At 55.4% G+C, this 18,404-nt stretch overlaps 1 protein-coding gene across 1 annotated transcript; it reads right to left on the bottom strand.

Moving 5' to 3' along the window:
* Nucleotides 1-49: 49 nt before the first annotated feature.
* LOC128277698 (formin-J) lies at nt 50-10,698 on the bottom strand. The gene is made up of 7 exons (XM_053016197.1): nt 10,505-10,698; nt 6,067-6,262; nt 3,546-3,690; nt 3,370-3,483; nt 2,772-3,307; nt 2,520-2,698; nt 50-2,446 (listed from the first exon to the last, which is right to left on the bottom strand). The coding sequence occupies exons 1-7, from the start codon at nt 10,637-10,639 to the stop codon at nt 485-487; spliced, it is 3,267 nt and encodes a 1,088-aa protein (XP_052872157.1). The 5' UTR covers nt 10,640-10,698; the 3' UTR covers nt 50-484.
* Between the last annotated feature and the right edge of the window lie 7,706 nt (nt 10,699-18,404).

The following is an 18,404-nucleotide window of genomic DNA, read 5'->3' as shown; positions in this document are numbered from 1 at the left end:
AGCCAAGGTTGGTTGTTATAAGAATGCTTTTGTCTTTATTACAGGCGGTCAACCGAATTTTTCGCACAACGAACGTTCGCAGGACAAACAACCGTCGTTGACCGTTTCGGCTCTCGGCCCTCTCTACTATCTAGCTCGTTTCAGTGACCCTTAAAAAACGGCTACAATGCACAGTAAAGGATGAAAGTATAATAATATTGATAAAACCGAATGTACAAACTTATGCCATCGTCCACCGCGGACGATGCACGACGCTTCGGCACGAGCCATCGGCGGTTCCCAGTGTTCTGGGAACCTCGGGCGAATGCCAGCTGCTTCTATCTCCTGTGTACATTAAAGAGCAAACGATTAACCTACGCTGCGCCCTACGCCGGAGGGTGGCCTCCAGTCCCGGCTACCGCGTACGTGAAACGTAAGCTCCTAAGTATTGGCACTTTAAAATGGGTGTGTGTGTTCCGGTTGTGTATGCGAAGGCTAATCTGTGTTAGACCATTCCGAAGTCGGTCATCACCTTGGGGCCGGAATCACCGGCATCGACGACCGTGGACGGCGCCGACGCGGCGGCCAGCAGACACGCATCGTTCTTGAGCCGCATCAGCGTTTGCTGCTTCTCCTGGTTGATGTTGAGCTCGACGAGCGTGTCGATGCTGTTGAGGCTGGCGTCGCCCTGGAGGATCTTTTGCGCCGCCAGCGACGTAAAGTTGAAGCTCAGATCGGATAGGCTGGGAAACTCGTACATCTCTTCGAGCAGCTCCGGGGCCGCTTCGTCGCGGCTCTGGAAGCTGAACCGACGGTCCAGCTCGGCGCCCGGCTTACCGCCGGCACGGTCCTTACCGGCCGGTCCCTGCGAGAGGCCACCGTTCTTTTCCTCCTTCACCAGTATCGTGATCTGCGACCGGCCCGTGTCTCCGTTGCCCAGCAGGTTCGGTTCACTCGACACCGAGAGACTCTTCTTCATCACGATCAGACCGCTGCGCTGTTGTGGTGCCGCGGGCTGCTCCTGCTGTTGCTGCAGCGGTGATTGCCGGTGATACGACGTTCCGTTGTGCTTCGGGCTGCCCAACAGGCCCGTGTAGTGCTTCGGCGGCGGATCGACGTTCGAGTTGAGCTTCTTGATCTCCGAGTTCGAGCGGCGCAGGTTGCTGCCCGCTCCGATGCCCGCACCTCCACCGCACCAATCGTCATCGTAGCGCGTTTTTTCGGTCGCCAGATCGCCGCAGATGTTTTTACTGTCGTGCTGGATGTTTTTTAGCACGTTTTTGTAGAAAAAGTTGGGTACCGGTGGCGCACTGCCCTGCATCACCTTGCTGTTGTTCATCGTACTGTTCTTGTTGTACCGGTTCAGCTCCTGAATGGTGCCGGTCGGCGCCGGATCCGTCTGAATCGGAATGGTGCGGATCACCGGTGTGCCGTCGCCCGAGAGCGAGCTGTCGGGGGTTCGGTTTTCGCCGGCTTCTCCGCTTAGCCGGAACTGCAGCAACGACTCGCTGAGGGCTGCCAGGTGGTCGATCGGTTTGGTAAGACTAATGCGATGGCCGCCGCCCGGTGGTGGTGGCGCTCCCGAAGGTGTGGTTGACTTGCTGCTGCTGTTGCTGCTACTGTTGCTGACGGTTGATGACGGTGAGGTGCGCTTGCTGCTTCCGCCGGTGCTCGAGTAACCGAACGTGGTCTCGAAGCACTTGTAACTGTTGTTGTTGTTATTGTTAATGTTGTTGTGGTTGTTATTGTTTGCCTTGGTCGTCGTAGAAGAAGCGACCGCCGTCGTCATTACCGTCGTTACGGTGCCGATTCCGGGCGATGATAAGGGTTTCGCCGCCGATCTGCTCGGACTGGAGGCCGATCCGATCGAGGGTGGCTTCGCCTCGAATACTCTGGCCGGACTCGCCTGCTGCTGTATGGCCGTGGTGATCGTGGACGAGGAAACGTGCGACTCCAGACTCGAATGGGTGCTGGTGCGCGTGGACGAGAGCTTCTCGCTGTCGAAGCTGGACGGGCCGGACGTGGTAACGTACGTCATCTTGCCGCTGTCGATACTGGACGGACCACTGCCCGGAGCCGGGTGGCGACTAGTATGGTTACCCGGGCGGCCACCAGCGTGGTGTTCCATCAACTTTGCCGGGCCGGGATTGCTGCCACCGTGCAGTAGCGGATCGGCGGACGTAAGCTGCTTGCTGCGGGACGCTTTGTAGTACGACGACGAACCACCGGAACCGCTGCCGGGTGTCGAGTGGATCGATCGCGGCAAACTGCCACAGTAGTACGAGGCGGGGCTCTTGCCACGGCGCACCGGCGAACAGTCGCGGGACGAGATGAAGAACGTCGACTCACTGGACAGGTTGCGCCGGTGGTGTTGCCGCCTGCGCGGCAACGACAGCGACCGCTGGCTCACGTCCGAACTGTCGTAGAAGGTGGAGTTGAGCAGACGGCGTGACTTGATTGGAAAGTCCTGCAAGCAAGTGGGAAAGACCAGCATTAGTACCCTGAACTGCGAACCTCACCCCAGACCGTCGCTAACGTACCAAATAGTCCGTCGTCTGGGTGCCGACACTGTGCAGGTGCGTGGTCTTCGAGTTGAACCATTCGGGCGGCGGGAATTGGGCCGAGTAGGTCTCAAGCTGCTTCGTTTTGCTCTTGGAGCGCGTACTACGGCGGAAGATACGGGACAGCAGCGACTGCGACGACGACGATGCCTGTTTCTCTGTGTGTGGTCGAAGGTGTGGCCGGTTAGAGGCAGCGGAGTGCGTGGACGAGGCCAGAGTGTGGACACTTACTTGCATCGAGTGTGGCCGACGGCATCTCGCTGGTGATCGTACCGGTGGCGGTGGTGGGAGCGCCCATTGTACCGGTGGCGCCATTGGCCGGACCCGTAACCGTCACCGTTCCGTCCTTCCCGATCGTCTGGGCGTAGTTCTTCGAGAGGCTGCGCGTCGAGGAGGATCGCTGCAGGCGCTTGGAGGAACCGAAGAAGCGCAGGCTGTGGCGCCGCTCGAGCGTTTTGCCGTTGCTCGGGAAGGACGAGCTGCGGAACTTGCTGCTGCCGATGCCGCTGGTCGGGCGTGCGTACAGGATCTTGTCGTTCGGGTTGCCGCCGCAAATCACGTCGGCCAGGTTTGTCTGGATGCACTGGTGGGTCTGGTCGCCGGCCCGTTCAGTCGATATCTCACCGTACAGGCTGCTGAGCGCTTCGTGGCTGCTCATCAGCAGCGTTTTCGATTCCTTCACCGCCGGGCCATTCGACCCCGAGTGATCCAGGTCGCCCGGGAAACCCGAGTACTCCAGCGTGTGGTGGGCTTTGTTGCGCCGTTTCCTGTGGACGAATGTGGTTAGTACGGTGGACGCAAGCGCAAGCATCGGCCAGTGGCCACTTACTCCGGTGTGACGATGAAGTATCCTTTGGACGTTTGGTAGATTTTGATTTCCTGCATCAGCTGCACGAGCGTGTCGTAGATGACCTCCACCGACGGTTGCTGCATGTGGGTGAACCTGGGGAAAATGAGGGGGCCTTTGAGTGAGACAATCAGTGGGTGACCCGCGGGACCACCTACCTGGAGCGCAATCGATTCCGTATGTTCTCGACGGTGGCCGACTGTCCCTGGGACGTAAGCTCCATAATGACATCGCAGAGGGCTTCCGTGAGCGGCGTGAACTGTGTCTGCACGATCGGTGTCACGATGCAATCGTCGATGTCACCTGTAGGAGAAACAAGGAGAACCCCCAGAGATTAGTATCGTCTCAGGTCGGGATTGAAGAGCCCGAGTTTGGAGTTGGCGCACGCTGACTGGCGATGTGCTTTCCCTTTTCACGGCGGCGGAAAGACCTTCCCCTGGGCCTTAATGGGCCACATGATGGAGCAATTAGTGTGTGTGCCGTGCGTTCGTTCGGGCAGCCGCAAAAAGCAGCTCCCTGGGCCTTGGCCTTGCTCGTCCCGCCAGCCTGGCTGTCTGGGCGCTGGCATTGGCGCAGTGACACAGGGCGCGAAATCGGAAGCAAGCTCCCGTAGAAAGTGCGACAAGTGTCTCTGGGGGACCCGCATGGACGAACTGCGCGGCTTTCGAAATCTGTCGCCCGCCAGTCGGGTTGCCTTGTGCAATCCCGGCCCCGGACAGTTCATCATCATTACTGCCACAACACAGGAAAACTCCCCAAAAAATCACGGTGCTCCCATCCATCATCTTGTAACAACTTCATTAGCTTCCCCGCTGACGGTTGCTGCGGCTCTCGGTAGCCTCTCGGACATGTTTTCGGTGGTCGTAAACAAATTTGTCTTGACGTTTTTTTGTTTCCGTTTCTCGGTTTCCGTTCCGTCCCGCGGTTCCGTATGTTTCGGAGGCTTTGAATAGGGGAAAAATTAGTATACGTCGCGATAGGGTCGGGAGTCGGCAGCGACCACAGCCAGCGAGATCAGCGCGGCTTCCGGGGCAGCTACCGTCGCCCGTTTACCCGAAGCTAAACGTGATGATCGTGCTTTGGCGCGATTTCCGATCACCGTGGAGAAAGGTTAAACGGTCGTGTCGGAGCGGCAACAGGCAGAGGTTACGGCACCCGGCGCGGGCCGTGGTGCCCGGTTTCATCGAATTATCCAATTCCCCAGGACGGACCCCGGCAGACCGACGGGCGGCGTGCTAATTTGAATAACCAGAAACGTCAGAAGTCGATTTAATCGGCTCCATCAGGGGTCGTGGTCCGTGTTTCAGTCGACGTCGCCAGCTCCAGTGTCCAGCAGATGGCATCCGTGGGTTAGCACTCGTGAAGATCTTGTGACCCCGAGCAGCTGCTGCTGTCAGCGCGAAACCGAGAGATCACCGGGGGTTAGATAAGCGGCCACCCGGGTTGGTTGGTCCGGATTCCGGTCTGTGATCGGCAGCCGAAGTTCCGTGTGCCGTTTATTTGCTTTAATTTTATGCTCCTCCTTTTTATGCACCTCCGGCCTCCGGTCAGCGCGGGCAACTTAATTTCGGACTCGGAGAGTGACAGTAGCGCGAGGTGTCAATCGCTGGATCGGGGAAATGTGTTCCGTGATACCCCGCGCCATTCAGATGCAGGACAAGGGCACGCACTTCGGCGCCCTGCTCCTGCCGCGCTGTCAGCTTTTTGTTTGTTTTAGGCACTTCGGTTGGTGGCCAACACGCACACGGACCGTCGTGCTGCTATTAGGGCCAAGGTGTAAGTTCCGCCGGGGTCCGTTGTAAACGTGTAATCCTCATGGCCGATGGCTACCGGAGCCGCACCAGCGCCTCACGGAAATGGAAAGTTCAGTCATCGGCAGTATCAGCATCATCGATTGATCGCCATTGATATGGCGTGTCTGGCGGTGCCGAAAAGATTCGGTTGCACGTCCGGCTTGATTGACGCGCGGTGGTTTGACAAAAATCACTGGCGGCCGAGGGCGCTGTCGGCCGCGATTAGGGTGAAAAGTGAATGAGCCCGCCCCGCGCGTTAAACGCTGGATTAGCGCAGGAGAAAGCTGACGAAACCGGGCACCCGTGAATGAAGTCAATTCTCGCCCAGCTCGTGGCGGCTTTTGGGTTCGAATGGATTGTTTACGAAGCACCTGAGACCTTCACCGTTTAACCTTTATGCGGTGCACCGTTGATTGAAACGTCGAGAAGCCCGTGGAAGAAGCGATGCGGTCCATAAATATTAATCTTCAATTAAGCGCGTTCCCGCGATCACTTCTAGGCTTGAGTTCTCTGAGCTCTCCGGCACCGCCAGGTGGTGGCCCACCTTGGAAACCGATGCCCGGCGACCGCCAGCAAAACGTAGAAGATAAACAAACGGCCTTAAACGGCTCATATCTATTATCAAATAATGTTGCGCTCGCTTCGTATGCTAATGCGCCCGGGTTTATGATGCCGACCGTACGACGGCCGGTCATAAAGACCGATTGAGGTGGCCGCCGTAAAAATGCGGCATACTCAGCGCAACCGTATTAGGGGCCGCATAATCTGATACGTGCTCCCGTCGGAAGCATATTGGGTTGGGCTGGGATTTTGTGACGGCGGATGACACGGGGGATTAACTCTTACTCCGGGTCCAGGGACGTTCGCACTGGCAGGGGACACTTACCGACGGAACTGATCAGATAGGTGGCCGGTGGCTTGAGGACGCTGCGGGCGTAGGCACTGCGGATGATTTCGAGCGCACACGGTTCGGCCGTTATCAGCAGCATGCCGGGCGCGATGTGGCCGAGGTACTTCAGCACCTTGGTGGCCGCCGCCAACGGTGCGTTCCACCAGCACTGGAGGTTAGCTGACAGGAAGTTCTGGAAAGAGAGGAGTTTTTTAAATATATTTTTGCTAAATATTTCAATTTATTAAAAATCGTATTAATAATCGAGTTGAACGTGAACATTTAATGCCGCGACGGTGCCAAATCCGTGACAATTTAAAAATCAATAAAAATCATCATTTTGGAGACCGAGCGGAAGTTAGCTCCATCTCGTAGCCCGTAGCCCGCCCGTGTGAATGATTATATGTCTCCCGGCCGGCCGAATTGACATCAAAATAATATGTTACGATTTGATGACGATAGCCATAAAGACATTTGGACGCTCCGGAACCCCCGGTCGGTCGGCCGACGGCCGTGCCGTGTAGCTTTAAAGGTGGCAGTAGTCGAGGCACGAGGCACAGGAAACGCTTCTCCACGTGGCACGTCCCGGTCTGTCGTGGCCCCCGCCCCGGATCTCGGGTATGATGTAATGTAGAATGGGATGTGATTTGAATTCATAATGAACGGCTGCCGCACGGTGGCAATTACAGTGCGTGCCCAAATTTTCGCCCCACGTCGGTCGTTAGATAACGTTCGTTCGCAGCACGAACGGTGTCTCGCTCCGTGTGACCGCAGCACTTATCACGTTACATTGATTTACAACAAATAAAAAGCATTCCAACAGTTTCGTCACTGTTCGCCCCCCAGATTGGCCCAAGAAAAGGGCGATTTAATCTGCCGGCTCGTGTCGAGTCGAATTAAGAGCCAGCCCGCAGAGTATTCCCGGACCAGCAGTGGAGTCGATGATGAACGCCGATTTTCGTCCCCGGCCTTCGGCGGGGAAACTTTCGACCGGATGCGACCGCAGCATCGAGGCTGGCTGGCTGGGGGTGGCCACTCGCCACCCGGATGGAATGAAAATACCAACATATGTGCGCCAATGCGAACAGCGTGGAAGGACTCACTGTCGAGACAAACGGTTCCGTGTGGTAGCCGACGTCTGCGGATGGAATTAATAGTTAAGGTCTGCTGTTGTTGCAAACGTTGGTTGGTGGTTTGCCAAAATGGTTTCGACTGGTGCCGAATTAGGGAGCGAACTCGGCACTTCTCTTCATCAAATAGTGAACACGGTACAGTGCTTGCTTCGATGAAAGGAGTTAATGTAAATTAAATAAATTATTACAACTCTTTCGCGGGGAGCCTTGTGTGAGTCCTTGGCCGTCATCACCAATGTTCACCACAATCAATCTCATTGGCATCCTTTATCCCTTGTGCATTACCATCACCGGGCGGCATTTAATTCGCTCAACATTAAAGGGAATAGGCCACTCGCGACATGACTGGAGGGAAAGGAAAACATTCGAACGGGCCGTTCCCCCTATGCTCGGCGAGCAACAAATCGCCCGCTAGGGATCCGTCGTTTGGCAGAAACACAACAACAACAGCGGTTTGCAGACCAAGGGAACGAGATCCCTGCAATCGGATTACACCGGAAGAAAACGACTGAACGGTCGATGGTCGAGAAAAATCTTGCGCGCTCGTGTCTGTGTATGCGGAAACCGCAAATTCGAGCCCGAGCAGACGGAAGTACACCAAAAATCAATAATGACAGTTCGCCCGGCGCACTATTTCCGCCGTTGGCCAATTTGGTATTTAGCAAAACCCTGGCTGCGCTGCGATGGTCGAGGACACAGTGTCCAGTACGCTTCACACACCCCTTTCTGCAATGGCCGAAGTACCATTTGTTTGCTCTCCGATCCGTAGGGGTGAAATCATCCCCCTGGGGTCCCGTTTCCCAATGCCACGGGCACCGTTGTTTATGCTGCTGCCGCCTCGCTGCTGGTCGTTCACAGCTGTGAGTCATAAGTAATCTCAAGACGTTTTGGACACTTCAAACAGCCCGAGCCGACGGCTGTTTGTGATGGTCACTGTTTGGCGATAGAATTGCGGAACACTTGTTCCAACACGGCCGACGGCCGAGTGATGTCATTGGAAATTCGTTTCGCCTCAAGTACGGTGTATTTATTTGCGCGCGTGGCCCGAACGGGAAAACCCGACCCGACTCGGATGATGATTTATTTGATGGCCTGTGGGTGTCGATTGTTGGAATTGACTTCACGTTGGAGCCCACGTTGGAGAAATGGCCACGAAAGCGCATTAAATAAACACCGGCAGGCCGCTGTGTTGTCGTTAAATGTTCATTTCAAACCGATGTAACGGCCGAACCGATCGGTGCCGAATATTTTTCCGCCAACCGCCGGCCAACTTTTACGCGGAAAATGGCGTTGCACAACGGTGACGACGACGACGACAACGATCAGCACCACCGCCACCACCGAGGGGGCTAATTAATTTGCGCCACGGCCCGGCAAAATAGGCATGAAATCGAGCAACGAGGCCGCGGTTTTTCATCGTTTCCGCCCCGGATTGACATACCGAGCGTGAAGCAATCGAATCAAATTAGCGCAAATAAAGGCCCCGGAACCCGAGCCCGAGAGATTGAGATGCCTTGTCGAGTAATTATTTGCAGCGCGCGGATCGATTGCTAAATTATCGTGCGCTAGAACGGTTCCCGCTCACTTTCTCCCGGCTCCGGATGGGATTAAGAACCGTTCCTCCCGGAGCCCCGGAGCCACGATTGGAAGGAGGCACGAACCGAAGCATAATGGCGGAAGATTAATCGTTGATTCCCGCTTTTAATTGTCCGATTGATTTAATCGACCCCGGCTGGCGGAAAGTGAGATAATTTCACGTTGACGCTAGACGGGTGAGAAAAATTAATGATCGCCCCGGCCGTCCGGGACCGGTTTAGGCCCTTTCGCCGCATCGATGCGAGGGCTCAAGAAGCACGGGGGTTGTACAACTCTGTGCTGTGCTGGACCCACAGCGAAGCGCAATAAAAAATGCCATCAATCAACGACAAAAACAAGTGTACGACATGAACTCGACGCCGCGACGATGATTGTGTCACCTGAGCCCTCGCTCGGCGGCGTGCAATCGTTTCAATTAAAAGTGTTGTTCGCGTTCGCCGGGATCAAGTATTTTGTGTCGCGCTTTGAGTGAAGCTCCAACAAGCTGCTTGATCGATCTACATACACCGGGCGGGCCAACGGGAAACCCTAAAACGGTGTCCCAACGGCTTCACGAATACTTTCTTCTCGCCGGGCTCAGACCCGGTCATGTGGTTGAAATGAAAGCAAAATTATGTGGGAACGCGTGAAGGGCTTCCCACCGGCGCTCCGGCGGTTCCTTCACCGCGCAAGGGTTCAAACGGTCCAATTAGAAAAGCGCACTCCGGTTGCAGCAGCACCACTCTCGAAGCGGTGCGCGAAGCGAAAGAAAAAAGCCCAAGACGGCTTCCTCAAGACGGTCGACGGTGTGTGTCCCGGCATGCGCATTAAATTGCATGTAAAAGTGTGTAAATAGTGATCACTTAGGCGAGGTGCCGTTCCGAGTGCCGTCGCCGTTTCTGGTTTGTTGTGGTTTCTTTTCTCTGGCAGTCATCTCAGAGGCGATCGCACCGACGGATCGCGGACTGGGTTTCCGTTTTCCGCGGCGGCGACGAGAGATGTTGCATGGAGATAGGTTTCGAAGTACGAAGGAGCTCCGATAAGAATGCGAGGCCCTTCCGTTTGTAACTAACGCCTAGCGACCGGTTAATTTAGTGGCTGGGCGAGCCGGAAGGGGGTCCCGAGTTCCGAGGGGGAAGAATAGCCTCCCCCAGTGAGACCGGATTGCATAACTCATTCTGTGTGCATTCTGCACTGCACTTCCCTTTCGGAGCCGATCACTTTCGATTCGAACACGACAGCTAAACGACGTCCGTGCCGTGTTTGGCCAGAGATTTGCATTCCCGATAGACGGCCTCTTACGGGTGCTTCTCCGGTACAATGTAGCAGTCAAGTCAAGGTGAAAGTGTCTTCGCACGTTGTTGACACACGTTCCACATCGCGGACGATCGCACGGGATATGGCCAGTTTAATAACAATTAAATTGGCCACACAAAAATTGATTATTTTCTGTTTTGTGGCAGCTCCCGGGGGGTAATGGCTTAACTGGCCGCCTTTTAAAATGGTGCCATCAAATGAAATTGGCCCCGGCCGAAGGGCAGGGAACATAATTATTGTTTCCCTGCGCTGCGCTTTGGCTCGACGGCGACGAAAACGGGGACGCGCCAATCGTCGATAATCACACGGACGACCCACGGCCACACGAAAAAGCGCCAAGCGCCAGCGCCGTCGCCGTGCAACCAATCTTCCGATCGCCACACCCATTCCGGAGGGTGGGGAAAACTCACCTGGAAGATCGTGTAGCCGCTGTCGTACATCCAGAAGTCCTCGGGCGGGCTGCCCGGTTTGGTGAGCTGTATCGCGAGACATTGTTGCAGTATCAGCCGACACTTCTTCGGCGTCCCCGGTGAGTTCTTGCCCATCCTGGCGGCGCCCGACGTGCGGCATATATCCGGTTGCTCCGTGGCGATCCCCCGCTCCCCGGCTGGTTCTAGGGCTCGGCCCCAATCCGTTCCGGTGTGGCTTCGTGCGGTGCGATTACTGGCCAGGTGGGCCTGCTGCTGCTCTGGAGTGGAGATCGTGTGCCAATTTTCGTTGCACCAGCCCGCGGTGGCCTGCGGTGATTAATGCTGGCTGGCTGGCCGGCTGCGCTATGCGCTATCAGTACATCCCTCGCGGTGGTCAGATACCCGATATCGTATCATTAAGCGGCCGCGGTGGCGCTGGTGGTTGCCGGCTTACGCAGCCGAGGTCCTGGGGCGTGGAACGATGATTGGCACCGCCGTGACGGAAGTGATCGGTCCCGGGGGCAGCGGGGTGGCGCGCGATGTTTTTGCGGGCGTGTGTTGCGGATCTGCGGATGGAGCAAAAGGAGGCCGATCGGAGATCGGAGGCCGGTAAGTAAGATGAATGGTTTTGCGGGATGATTCGGGATGGGAGATATTTTTCTTTGTCCGCGTCGAGCGCGTCACGTCAGCTGACCTACATTTGGGGCCGGGCCAGTGGTCACAGGAAACAGGTTACACACACCACTTGCCCGAGCGAGCGTTCTCGAACCGATCGCCTGCGAGGACCACCGTAAACTGTCGGGGGCCGGTATTTTCGTGGCCAAAGTCAGGTGTCGGGCGTGACAATCCCCAGAACCAATATTTTGCCTCTGTGATGCCCGTCGAATGACGTAATGAGCATCGGCCACAAAAGTGCCTTCCCAGCGGAGCGCTATCAGCGAAACGAACAAAAGACTCCAACGCCGCCGCCGCCGCCGCCGCGGGAAGCGACGAACCCTCGGCTTTGGGTGGTTTGCATAAAGATCGTTTTATTTTCGGCCGCGCGGTGTGCGCTGTGTACTATCACTCTCTGTCCCCTTATGCAAAGAAGCTGTGTGTGAGGCCATCTTGGCCGCGTCAGGGTCACCAGTGCCCCCACTGCCGTTAAATGCGGAATGTTTGCCAAACCTTCGCCGGTTCTACCGCGTGTCGCGTGGTAAAATCGATCGATTCCACTTTTTTGCCACAACCTGGCCACAAAAGCGAAAACAAACAAACCCAACTCATGAATATTAATTTGTGTTGTGTGCGGCCGTAGGGTTTTCACAGACAAATTTCGATCCCATCAGCGCCGACGCGCCGACTGTGCTCGGCGCGGATCGTACAGCACAGTAGTAGGTCGTAGTAGACAGGTGTACTGCTTGAAGTGGGCACTCAACGGGCACCCCTTCGCCAAACGCGACGGGGTGTCATATTTCACGTCGCGAAGCGATTTGTTGATTTTTTGGGCCACTACAGATTGCCAAAGCCCGATAAAGCCCACCGTTTGATGGGATAATTCCGAATGCAAACCGCAAACATCGACCAGCACACCGAAATTGCGTTACGTGCGCTGTTTGATTGGATCGTTTGCACCTCGCGCACTGTCAACTCGCGATCGCTGGCGATGACCTTTAGCATGACGCGGCTCTCGAGCGCGGGACGGGACGACCTTTGCGGTGGCGTGCGGTGAGTTCCGGGGGTCAAGAATACAAACTTGACATCGAGAACCGGCCCCGGTACACTGTGCATGATTGTGCAACTTTTTGTGGCGTGTCACGATCGTGATCGAGTGCTGCGATTGTAGTGTTAGTTTTGCGAAACGCTTTTATTATTTGGGCACCTTACAGTGTATATTTAACCCACTGTGGGCCGATCGAGGATGCCGATGCTCCTGCGAGTGGTTCGCGCTTCTTCAACCAGCGACTTATGTGCGCCCCATTATGATGGCTCTTCAGCGCTAAAAAGCCCCTCGAATCTCGACCTTCGAACGACCGGCCAATCGGAGAGTTCGCCATCAGCAGTCTGCTTCATCAACCGAAACACCTCAATGTTGCCAATCGGTCGGCAAATGAAGCATCTCGTCCGAGTTGCCAACAGTATGATCTTAAACACACACTTTAAAACTTTAAGACCCCCCCTTGGAGTCTCCGGGTAAGGTGCTGCGGTTGAGAGTTTAAAAATAAATCCCAAAATTTCCCATCATTAGCCGCGAAGAATCGTGAGCCGCGTGGAGTCGCGATTTCTTCGCACCAGCGAGCGGCCATTTTGAGGCGCCGTTTTAGCGCCTAACGAGCACCTAGGCCTGCCTCACCACTCGCCATTATCCTGATGATCATCAACATCGAACCGTCGTCGTCGTCGTACCGTTTTGGTAGAACGCGCTGAGAACGCCGGTCGATTTGATGGCGATCGGTTGCGGTGGGCTTATGAATTAATTATGGAACCACGGCGGGTGCCCATTTCGAGCGCGAGTCGGATCGGTACGAACGGTTGTGGAAGTTCCTGTGCACCGTCATGGGTGCTCCGGGGACGCCATTTGGCCATCGTGCCACGTTTACACACGCCGCGACCGCGCTGTGTTTGCCGACGCAATTAGAAGGGACGACACAGTAATGCCTTGGCAAACAACGGTCCGTTTAGAGGTGTGAAATAGTTGCGTCGAGTCGGTCCGGTTCTCTACAAGAACTCTGCCACATTGTAAGTGACATAAGGTCCTCGGACCGTGCACGAGAGTGGTGACAAAATATTGATTTCGTTTTGCATACGTGTTGTGGTCGATCGGTCGTCAGATCAATTAACTCGCCCGTGTTCGATTCTGCGCCGAGCTGGTCCGCGCCCGTTGCCTTACTTCCAATGCGGAACCGAACGGGGTTGGGTTGGCCGCACCTCAGAGGCCTGACCCTGCCCGGTATGGTGGCAGTAGGTAGAACCATAAATGGGCCTCGCCGCCTCGCGACCAGATCCGGATTCATCACGCCAGCCAGCCAGCGGGGACACACACAGCGCGATGCGTCCTTGCACGCGGCACGATTTGGAAGCGACGCAGCCTTCCGCAGAACTCTCGATCCCACACACACTCGCAGTCAATCAATCGCGGGCCGCGAAGCGTTTCGGTGAACCCCGACATCGGTACGGGGCTGTCGAACTACGGGGTACGGGGCTGTCCGGACTACGCCAAGCTGTCACCGGCACGGGTACGGGTGGCGCTTCGGTTCTCGTTATGGCGCAGAAAACCCCCTGTCGCAAGGAAGTGGCGAATTACACAGGGCTTTGCTTCGGAACCGACACCGGGACCGGGTGGTCCGAAGATCCGGGGGCCAGTTTTTCTCTGTCTAGGCGGAGCGCAAACGGCAAATAATTGCCTCTTCCGGAAGTAATCTGCCGAGACCGGCCGAGATCGAGAGATCGTGTGATCGTGGTACGTCTCGTTGTGATCTGGTTCAAGTGCTGGTGCACAACCGTTCCGTTTTTCTTGGGCCACTTTTGCTCTCTCTCTCTCTCTCTCTCTTGCTGTGGAAAGACTTGATCGCACGATCAGAGGACCGATCGATCGGTTAAACGGTTGGTCCTACCGTTTGATGTTGGCAATCGATTTATGTAATGATTTAGTGATTTGTATCTCACCGTGGCCAGCGCAATAGAACAAGCGTTTCGTTTGCGCCCGGTCCGGGTCCGGGTTGAGGCAGCTGATAGCTATCCGGTTTTTGTTCGTTTATCTCTCGCAACCCTCCCGCGAAGGGTTGATGTGTTGTTTTTGTGAGTTTAAGTATCTCTGGGGGGGAAGAAAATGGCGCCAGCCAACTGAAGGCAAACGATCATCTCGACGATCGACGATCGGTTGGCTTTGGCTTCGGAAAGCCTTGTTTTAATGCTCATATTCAAAGAACGCACCTGGCGGCACTTCCACTAATTGGATGCATCATTTGATCGATGGCCTCCATGGGAAAACGGTTAACCCATCGATCGAAGTGACGCACCGGCGCACCATTGATTGATTTGCCATTTTTGGGCGCACTGATTGGCGACGTTGCATAATTTGCTAGCCCGGGAGGGGGCCATTATAGGGTAATGGGTTGGCCCAACGAACGATCATCCGACCCAACCGGACGACCGGAACCTGCCAACGTGCCGAGTTTTATCGGAGGACCCTATCCGATAAACACTTTCGAAATCATTGGTTTATTTCTTCGAACCACAAATGGCTCGATTTTTCTCAGACCGTACCGAAGGTGTGATCGAAGCGAACGAGACGAAGGAAGCGACAAAAACTGCGCACACACACACACACACAGCAACCACGGGAACGCGGTTTGAAAATGAAAACACAAAACAACAAACAACATTACACCATCCGGACGCGCGCGTGTGTTCCGCGGATTTTTTGCTGCTTCCCTTCGAATAGGAAAAATGGAAGCCGCGCGTGAAAGAAAATGCGCTGGAAAAGCGACCGTGGCTGGCCGATGGAAACCACCGGGCTTCGGGCTTGATCGGGATCGTGAAAAGGTGATTCATCAGAAGCCCTTTTCGAGCAGATCACCGAACCAAAATTCGATACACTCGATGAAGGACAAAAACAGATGAACCGAGATGAAGGCCAGAATAATGTGCGCCACGTTGCGTAAGAAACGGGAAATTTCGGGCAAATATTCGCGCACCCCCGACACTGCTCGAATTCGGCTCGTGCGTGGCGGCTAAAGAAGTTGCCCAAAACAACAAAAAAAGGCCGCTGCGCTAAAAGGCCACTAGTGGGCCCCGAAGAAAACAACGGCCGCCGATGGTGAAAAGAGAAACGCTTGATTTACTTTCGCCTGTGTAACTCGATTAATTCGTCGTTTTTTTGCGCCTTTTTTCTCTTCGGGAGCTTTTTTTGCGCTCGGAGTTTTATTTTCTCTCGCGCTCTCGATGGTGCTGTAACTGCGCCGTAGCCGTTTGCCAGGCCCCGGTGCCTGCCGGACACCGTTCGAGCCCTGAAAGGCCAGGAATCCAGTAACATCACATCAGGTCTTCTTAAAGTAAGGTATAAATACTCGAAATGGAAGAACGTGGAACCGAAAATGGCACGGACGAATCGCGCTCGCTGTCCGTCGGTCCGTTGCGATGCAAATGAGGCGTGCGACGCGAAAACAAATCTCATTAATGGAACTTTGCCGCCGATTTGCCTCCATTTGCACCCGTCGGCTTCGGCTTCGGCCGGTCGTGTGAATTATTTAGCGAATCGGATAAAATTAACACCTTCCTTCGGTGGCTTTTCCTGCTGCTGCTGTCGGGACGGTCGATAGGAGATTTATGTAGGGGTCAACCTGGGAGCCTGGGAGAGCTCGGCCCGGGAGGTTTTGCTACTCCGGTTGGCGTCCCCTAATTTCGCAGCCCAGCAGCCGCCTCTTATGTGTGCCGCATTGGACCGGCCACCGGTTGATCACCGCGCCAACCCGGGCCGGGGTTTTGGTTGTGTAATCGGGCAAACGGTAGAAATTGAGCGTCACAAAGTCTCGTCTGCGGCGCCGTCCGGCGTGCAGAAATGAGAGTGTTGTGTCCGTGGCCCACGGCCCACCCGGGAAGATTGGTTCTTTTATGGGAGATGCGATAGGGCCTATAAATCCTCGTGGTTGACAATAGTTTACTATCGCGAAATTTACCATTTTCCCACAGCCACAAAGATGAGAGACGTGTTAGACGAGCGTCCAGAAGAAGATTTCTTGAAGCAATCGAAATAATCGCAATGGGCTGGACAACTGGGAAACAATGCAGAAAGGTGGGAAACTATTATCATACATTAACGGGATGACTTATTTGAGGTGTTTTCTAAATATTGCTCACATAAAAATGTAGTTGCTGTTGGTAGCGAGTCGTACCAACCATTTCATCAGGTTTAAGTAGCTCATAGTAGATCAAACCCTTCCGATTCCATCAAACACCGAAATGTTGATGGTTCCCCTAGAATTACTCAAGTCACTCCTCCGTATGCAGAGCGATGTGCGTTCGACATCTGAGGCCCGTTAAAGAATCATGAATCATCGCCGGTGGCCGTCTCGTTGCCTCCGACCGGAACATCATCGGAAGCGGTAACCCACTTTACGATCGCTGCTGCTCCTCAGCTTCGATCGGCTTCCACCCCTGGCGCTTCCATGCTAAACAGGATGTTGTCCCACAACCTACACCAGCCCGGCCCGGCCCGGCCCGGCCATCCATCCGGTGGCGGCCCTGATTGGCACTAGCCCCGGCGTCGTCCGAACAAGCTAAGGGCGGCGTGCGCGTGGGTAATGAGGGTGACAAAACAATGGTGCAGGCACTGCAGCTAAAACAAAGAACAAGAACCGCGCCTGGTGTCGCGGAACACGGAGGATAGACCACGACCACCACCACCGGGATTGCGGAGGCCCGTGGGCGGCAAGTAGCTTCGAGGAGTAGCTTCCACATAATTTACTACCGCGTTTGGCACAGACATCGATCGTGTGCGTGTGCGTGGGTTGGTGCATCCCGTGTGGCAAGGTGCACCGAAATGGCACCGCCAGAGAGAGAGAGAGAGCCAGAGACAGTTGGCAGTGGCAGTTAAAACCTGTCTTCGGGCGCAGAGTGTGAAGGTCTTAAGACTTTCCGACACGGACCTCACTCACAAGCCGCCACCGCCCCGGGCTATCGTGGAGTGGATTGCTTTTGCCTCATAAACGTATACACCGAGTCCGGCACACACACACACACACGGGGCAGAACAATTGCCAAGTGCTTATGGCCGGTGAAGTGGTAAAAATACGCGACGCGAAAAGCACAGCCGCGGCGAGTCCGGCGAGTTGTATGAACTCTTGCCGGTGCCGAATGACGCATCCCCGAACCCCGCATCATCATCGACGGAAGGACGGACGGACGGTTGGGTGACCGGCGGAGGACCCATAACAGGTTCTTCTTAATTTATTCCGCAACCATTCCGGATCGCTCCGTGTCCGTTTTATGGTGAAATTCTTGCGCCGCACCCGCCGGAAAGTGGAGTCCCATGTGGAACCTGGTTGCCGACTGGTCCGGTATGGGCTGCGCAGGGCAACACCCACGGCCCGCGGCGGTCATCCCTGGGCGAGCGCCACATCGGTCCCGATCCCGAGATCCCGATATCGACGGCATCCCGTGATAAACATCGGGCGATCGGTTCTGGTGGGCCACGGTCGCCGCGAATGACGTCCTACAAATTAATTCTGAAGTTACCCGGCTGCCCGGCGACTGCGACTGCGAAGTGGAATATCCGGTTTGCGAATGAGGGATGCGACCGCGAAAAGGGTTTCACATTTCGCGCAGTTCTGGAGTTCATTGACTGCGTGACCAGGACCTGGTGGTGTGTGTCTTACATTCTTTGGACCAGTCCCATAACTGATTAGTCATCTTGGGGAGTTGAATATTGGAACGGCGCCGGGAGCTCCGAGTCCAAAACGAATCGAATCGATCGAAACGAAGGACATACATCAAGAGCGTGACGTGTCTCACGCTCGACAGGACAGGAAGAGCACTAATAAAACACCGACACCGACACCGTGTTCCCGCGCTGAAGGGCGAGACACAGGATAAGTTGGGTGACACAACCTCGAACCGCCGCATGGGAACCCGCCAATGCCCGCCACTCCAAACGGAGCAATCGAAAGTGAGATTAATCGGCGATCACCGGCCACCGAAGGGTTGTCTAATGAGGGTCAACACCTTGGCTTGGAGCGCCCGACAACGAATCAATTGATCGAGTTCGCCGGACGGAGCCCTCCGGGGATTAGTTTTTTTCGATCGATCAACACGGGGCTCGGTCCCGGTCCCCCGCCCCCGGAGAGGTGTGGCCGGTGGTCTAATGTTTTAATTAGTCCCCAAACGGAGACTGTCACTTCCCACCGAAAGTCTCTGTTCGGCG

The sequence above is a fragment of the Anopheles cruzii genome, chromosome 2 (genome assembly GCF_943734635.1).
Source record: "Anopheles cruzii chromosome 2, idAnoCruzAS_RS32_06, whole genome shotgun sequence".
In the NCBI taxonomy this organism is placed as follows: Eukaryota; Metazoa; Arthropoda; class Insecta; order Diptera; family Culicidae; genus Anopheles; species Anopheles cruzii.
This window is presented reverse-complemented; position numbering and strand designations above follow the sequence as displayed.

What these genes read in the sequence shown, in the direction of transcription:
- LOC128277698 (XM_053016197.1), bottom strand. Translation starts at nt 10,639, where the DNA reads ATGGGCAAGAACTCACCGGGGACGCCGAAGAAGTGTCGGCTGATACTG. An exon ending in CGGAATCGATTGCGCTCCAG is followed by an intron (nt 3,484 to 3,545) that starts GTAGGTGGTCCC and finishes CATTTTCCCCAG; the next exon opens with GTTCACCCACATGCAGCAAC. An exon ending in TACTTCATCGTCACACCGGA is followed by an intron (nt 3,308 to 3,369) that starts GTAAGTGGCCAC and finishes ATTCGTCCACAG; the next exon opens with GAAACGGCGCAACAAAGCCC.